Source organism: Zingiber officinale, chromosome 8A (genome assembly GCF_018446385.1).
Source record: "Zingiber officinale cultivar Zhangliang chromosome 8A, Zo_v1.1, whole genome shotgun sequence".
Lineage (NCBI taxonomy): Eukaryota > Viridiplantae > Streptophyta > Magnoliopsida > Zingiberales > Zingiberaceae > Zingiber > Zingiber officinale.
The window spans coordinates 111,861,769-111,867,317 of NC_056000.1; the positions used below are offsets into that span (position 1 = coordinate 111,861,769).

A 5,549-nucleotide genomic window follows, 5' to 3' on the forward strand; every position below is an offset into this window, starting at 1 on the left:
TCTAGGTGAGAAAATAGCCAAGGAAGAGAGATACACCACATTGAAATACACAATTCAGGATCTCATTCAAGAGAAATTTCATCAAACTCAACTCTCAATTCTTTGAGATTTAGAATGAGGTTCAATCTCATTAAGAATGAATGTATTAGTTTTGGTTTTCTCGAATGACGAAGGATTATCAATTCTTGATTTAAAAAAATGATAGAATATTATTCTCCTCTGATACGGTGCATAAAGGAGGGGCCCGATATAGCCAGGAAGTCAATAGTCAAGGGGACATGGAAGTCAATAGTCAAGGGGACGTGACAGTCAAAAGTCAAGGGGACGTGGCAGTTAAAAGTCAAGGAGACGTGACAGTTAAAAGTCAAGGGGACGTGACAATCAAAAGTCAAGGCGACGTGGCAGTCAAAAGTCAAGAGAATGAGGGAATCAGACTGTCTTGCATCATCAGCCATATAATTCCTGGTCGGTCACAGGTAGGGTAGGTTCCCAGATCTGAGATGTAAGATGCAGTCTGGATTAGTTATTGACCTGCCCTTGACGGATCGGGTTTCCCCAGCTCGGGCTTTATAGAGGGTCCTGTTACTTTTATCAAGACAACTTCCGACTGACTTTTTAGCGGTTAAGGCGTGAAAGATGGGTCCCTCGCCACAGTCTCAGATAAAATCCGGTCGGTTCGCCACAGCTCATCCCTTTCACCAAGGCTCAATCCTGATGGTGCTTCTAAGTAGTCATCTTGAGTTGTTTGTAACAGAACCCGAACGGGACGGAAAACGCTATGCGACAACAATGCCAGAGAATCGTAACTTCCTGTCAGAGAATAACTGCCAAATGTAGAGAATATTTCAGTGAGTTGCTATTACCTATAAATGGAATCTTTCTTCCATCAATAGGAGGTCACCGTCATCCTCTCTCACCCGACAGATGCTGACACCCGACATTCTTTGACAACAGGCAGACTCTGAAGGTATGTAGTGTCATATAAAAAGGGAGGTTCTTTTCCTTAGCCAGGTACACACACATACACACTCGTTTTCAACAGTTCTTTTTCCATCGTACACTAATTTTTTAGGGAAAAAGGACCTGACTTGAGTGTCTGAGGGCCTGCGCCAAGAAATTTTTCCCTGATTTTTTGTCTCTAACATTCCGGATGCTTGTTTGAGTGTGTGTAGAGTTCAAGTACCACCAGTCTTCATATTATAGACCTTAGAGTTCCACGTAGGGATTAGTTTCTCGGACGTGCGTACACAGGGTGCATCAAAGTTACCTCTCTGTCAACACCAACGCTGTCTCCGTCGATCTCCATCTAACTTAGATTCTAGACAGGATCACCCTCTTTCTCTCTTCATATGATATTAAAATAACCTAAGTAATAAATTTGGTCATTTATAACTGTGGGAAGTAAAAACTCTATGCTACTGGTAAATAATTAGATTAGGGATCGTTTACATAATTCGATACTTGGAACTGACACCAAAGCTGCCTTTTGCTTGTTCAGTCATTTTTTTACAGAATGGAAGGAGAATATCGGCTTCCTTTAAGTTTGCTAAAAGGGAACATTCCCACTAGAGTGACCAAAGTTAGGCAGTAAGCAAGCAACATGGCACCTTTTCCTAGCTCTTGACAACATTTAGCATGTACAACTACTGCTATGACTGCTACCACATGATGGGGATTGATCCACCTGCAGCCAGAATCTGCCTCTCCAGCTATCATCCAGATGCACAAAATGTGAAGGAGATTTAGTTGGATTCATACTTGAAACAAAGTAAACAAAAAATGATAGTAAATTTACCCAAACACTTGTTTTTACCATACCCTGAACAGAGTTTCAAGCTTACTCTTTACCAGGTAAAACTCTTGCTTCACTTGTTGCAGACATCTGAGACATCTACGAAATTGGAATATATATGCTTGTTAGTGAAAGATACCATAGAATTTGAGAGGATATATATATCGAGAAAATTGGAGAACTAACCCTTCCTTGTTTGTCTCCTCGCAGATGTCCCGGAAGGCAATGCAGACATTTTTAACTCTCTGAGCACCTATGCTGTTCGAGATAATTCTGAAAGTTAATTTATGCTGATGAACTTTGAGCAAGATAGTAATCTCAAGAACATAGTTGTGGTCAAGCAGATTTTACAGCATGCATAAAATCTAGTAAGATACCAAACATGCATCACAGGCAGGTATGTTTACTGGTTTTCGACTAAACAAGTTTGGAAAGAATAAGCTCGAATGGTGGTGGTGTGAATAACAACCTAGAGCTGCTGCCTTTCAGTTGGTGAACATGAGCATCCACTTTTTTGAAATCCACAGCCTGCTGATCTCTTGAGAGTTTGGAACCAAAGAAAGAAAGGAAGAAGAATTATATTGTGAAATATATCATGTCAAGTGCAACGCAGTTGGAGGAATTTTAGATCATATGGCTTACAGAGTCCTGCTTAGTTCATTCAAAAGCTTCTCAGAATCCTCAAAGAAGAGAGTCGCGACTTCTAGGACAAACTCAGGGTTGCTCTCATCCTGCAGCTGCTGCAGTTGTGTGAACTGGCTGTCCAGAAACCCCTTCTCCATCTCCAAACAAATTCAGAGACAAATCCAACAAAGGTGGAAGGACAAGGAGAGAAAGTGCAACAAGATCTCTGTACCTCATGGAAGAGAGCTGATATGTAGTCGATATACCCTCTTTGCAAGTTGCCCAAGTCCATGCTGCCTCCTCGTGTCTTTGACAAGGAGAATTATGTGGAAGAAATTGCAGAAGGCTTCAAAAGCTGCTTGCAAGCCTTAGACCTTTGGATCACTGCCTTAAAAGCTAGCCATAAATTTTCATGTCTTCCTGCAATAAATCTGCCTTCGTTTCTCCCTGCTTCAGTCCTCTGACTCCTCTCTTTTTACTACCATATGTTATCTCTTTCTCTATGAGATAATGGTTGGGTAATGGTGGAAGAGTATTTCTCATCCTAACCAGACAAGAAACTTGTTTGTCACATATGATTGAATCAGTACTGCAGGATAAGCCAATTCTATAGCTTCATGCTCACCAAAGAGTCAATGACAAGGATAGTGATTGTATTGGTCCCTCTGTGCCCTCCCTCAATAAGTTAACACAAGTTCCTGTCCCTATCTGGTCCTGAATGATGATGCATAATAGCCTAAGCAATATTTTTCTAGATTTGTCTTGGCCCAGTTGCTGGCTAAATAGTGCTGTCGGTGTTTTAATCTTTAGGAATGTGATGCACACTTTGCCCTCATATTGCATTAATCTTTTTTTATTCCTGTGAGAATTTCAACTTGAGCAGGTCCCATTTGGGCATGGGCAGTTCTGGTTTTAGCTTCAACCATGCATTTTCAGTCATTTTTTGAACTGAACACCTGCAACTTTTGCAATATTGTAGGTTAATTTTGTGTTTGGTTGCGTCAAGTTGGAGCCGTGAGTTGTCTTCGTGAGGCTTGATCACTTGACTGTGACATCGTGTTGCCCGTGTTGCCCCGGATAATGGTACAGTGGTTAGGTCTTTCAAATGGTTAACCAAACATTTAAAGATTAAATTCAAGTTGAAGTGGACTGTAGGGATTTTCATATAGTGGGATGATAACTCTGAGCTGACCATTTGAATGAGCTTCCACCTGATAAATTTTTTTTGTAAGACCAGATTAATCACATCCATGATTAACAGTTTGAAAAAGTTAAATACATAGATTTCCCTCCCCCCCCAAAAAAGAACATTATGGTATTGCCCCTAGGGTCATGATGCAATGACATATGCTTTCTCAGTTTTCTAAATATTTAAAGATCAAGTCTTAATTTTGATAAATTATCAGATGAATTTTTTTTAATTACGGTTGATCTAAGAATATTAGACTGATGGGTCACCAACTGTGAGTACTTCTCGATTTATCCTGATAACAGATGAAAAACTTTTATGAGCTGAACCTGTTATCTCAAGATTAATAGACTCAAACTAAATAGCCTATGTCAACTAAAAAAACGGAACATCATGGTGTTGAAAGTACTTCGACTCATGCTGATCAGAATTTGTATCATCTTGCCACAATTGCGTGCACATCAAGCTCCGAAAGACAAACCAAGCAAGAAAGATTTAACGAAGGTAATTAAACGAGACTATCCGAAATTTAATTCAGCTAACCTCATTAACAGTTGCAATCATTTGACAACCCAACAATAACTCAGTCCAACAGAGTAACAATTAAAATTTAGTTATTAATTTCTTTCAACTTTCTTCCACTCTATTCATCCGCCCTCTCTTTCTTTTCCATCCGATGGACGATTCACCCTTCCTCTCAACCGAACTGGGCACGCAACCAACTCTAGCTAAGAAGGCATCCGTTAGCGCTGTCTTGGACGACAAAGCAGCATTAAGCAAATCAAGAACCTGAAACAAGAACAACGAAAACAACATCAATCTCGTAATTATGAACAAACTGTAGCAACAAGACTGGCTAACCTCCTCTTCAGCTATGCCCAACTCTGCCATCTTGACAGTTCCAGAGATTTCCTTACGAACTGAGACGACTGCCGTGAGGGACAGCGGGGCGACTACGAGCTCGTCGCTGGCCAGGTACATCAATTTCTTGCAGTAGCTCCCATCTGCAGAATCTGACCATCTGGGATGCCTTTTGGGATCTATAAGCTTTGCAGGTTTGGCATTCGGGCGATTAAAATGATGTGAATGGCAGTAGTACCGCCTGCGCTTAGTTTGCAGCGGAGGGGGCACGCATAGTAGACATCCTGCTTTCGCTCTTCCACTCCAATGACTTGATGCTTGCAGTTGAAAGACGGGGCGAGCTTGGGATTAAGCAGTCTCTCTTCGCAGCCTGAAACCACGTAACCTGAGGAAGCCAAACGCTCAGCACTGCCGTACAAGTCATTGAGGCAAGCAATCCGGAATCGACTGCCCAAGTGCTTCTTCAAAGCACCCAACGGGAATGTGAGGAAACTGAAAATCACATCAACAAAGTCCTGGGCGGCTTCAGCATACAGCACCTTGTTCCCCATAAGGGCCAGCTTGATTCTGAAGATCTTCTTCTCCTTGTCAGACGCCTTGATTGCAACTGTTTTTTCTACAGGAAGAGGAACTGAAAATTTGGGGGAGATATCTTCTCCATTGCGCAATAAAACATCACTTAGCGGAGTGTCGGAAACGAGGGATCTTTTCAGAATTTGCAAAACCTGCATATGTAGATTGAATTTCTTGATCATTTTGATCCGCTGAGGCACCGGCAGAAAGAGAAAACTTACCTGTGCTTGTTCAATCTTCACCAGTCTCTCTTCCATGTTGCCCCAATCACCATTGCAGCACTCGTTAAGAGACGACATGGCGTGCTCGATCAAAGAAACAGAGAGATCATCTGTGACAGCAATGTAGCCCCCTTGATGAATACGCCATGAAGTTCTTCATAGTTCACGTAATCTTGATTGAGATCACAACGGATTGCCTTGTGCATGTCGCCACCACACAGGCATTTGGCGCTTGGATAATAGCTGAACGTGCGATGAGGGCAGGCGTTGCATATGCAAGTATATAAAT

The 5,549-nt window shown here is 41.7% G+C and overlaps 2 protein-coding genes across 5 annotated transcripts; both read right to left on the bottom strand.

The window, feature by feature from the left end:
- Positions 1-1,416: 1,416 nt before the first annotated feature.
- On the bottom strand, positions 1,417-2,969 carry LOC122012475 (histidine-containing phosphotransfer protein 1-like). Of its 4 annotated transcripts, none has more exons than XM_042569023.1 (6): positions 2,649-2,969; positions 2,435-2,565; positions 2,262-2,330; positions 1,979-2,050; positions 1,796-1,882; positions 1,417-1,709 (listed from the first exon to the last, which is right to left on the bottom strand). In XM_042569023.1, exons 1-5 carry the CDS (start codon positions 2,706-2,708, stop codon positions 1,810-1,812), a joined length of 405 nt encoding a protein of 134 aa, XP_042424957.1. In that variant the 5' UTR covers positions 2,709-2,969; the 3' UTR covers positions 1,417-1,709; positions 1,796-1,809. The 4 variants fall into 4 exon arrangements, with proteins under 4 accessions (XP_042424957.1, XP_042424955.1, XP_042424956.1 ...); XM_042569021.1 differs by having other exon boundaries at positions 1,819-1,882; positions 2,649-2,968; XM_042569022.1 differs by having other exon boundaries at positions 1,796-1,891; positions 2,649-2,964.
- Positions 2,970-4,232: 1,263 nt separating this feature from the next.
- On the bottom strand, positions 4,233-5,338 carry LOC122011125. The gene is made up of 4 exons (XM_042567554.1): positions 5,261-5,338; positions 4,705-5,191; positions 4,467-4,609; positions 4,233-4,394 (listed from the first exon to the last, which is right to left on the bottom strand). Exons 1-4 carry the CDS (start codon positions 5,336-5,338, stop codon positions 4,233-4,235), a joined length of 870 nt encoding a protein of 289 aa, XP_042423488.1.
- Positions 5,339-5,549: the final 211 nt, after the last annotated feature.

Bases quoted from the DNA above. Each gene is read 5' to 3' on its own strand.
- LOC122012475 (XM_042569020.1), bottom strand. From the start codon at position 2,708: ATGGACTTGGGCAACTTGCAAAGAGGGTATATCGACTACATATCAGCT. The intron at 2,331-2,434 runs GTAAGCCATATG...CAAACTCTCAAG, and splicing joins AATGAACTAAGCAGGACTCT to AGATCAGCAGGCTGTGGATT. The intron at 1,710-1,818 runs GTATGGTAAAAA...TCTGGATGATAG, and splicing joins AGCTTGAAACTCTGTTCAGG to CTGGAGAGGCAGATTCTGGC.
- LOC122011125 (XM_042567554.1), bottom strand. From the start codon at position 5,338: ATGTCGTCTCTTAACGAGTGCTGCAATGGTGATTGGGGCAACATGGAA. The intron at 5,192-5,260 runs GTAAGTTTTCTC...CTACATATGCAG, and splicing joins TGAAGATTGAACAAGCACAG to GTTTTGCAAATTCTGAAAAG. The intron at 4,395-4,466 runs GTTAGCCAGTCT...TTCTTGTTTCAG, and splicing joins TGGGCATAGCTGAAGAGGAG to GTTCTTGATTTGCTTAATGC.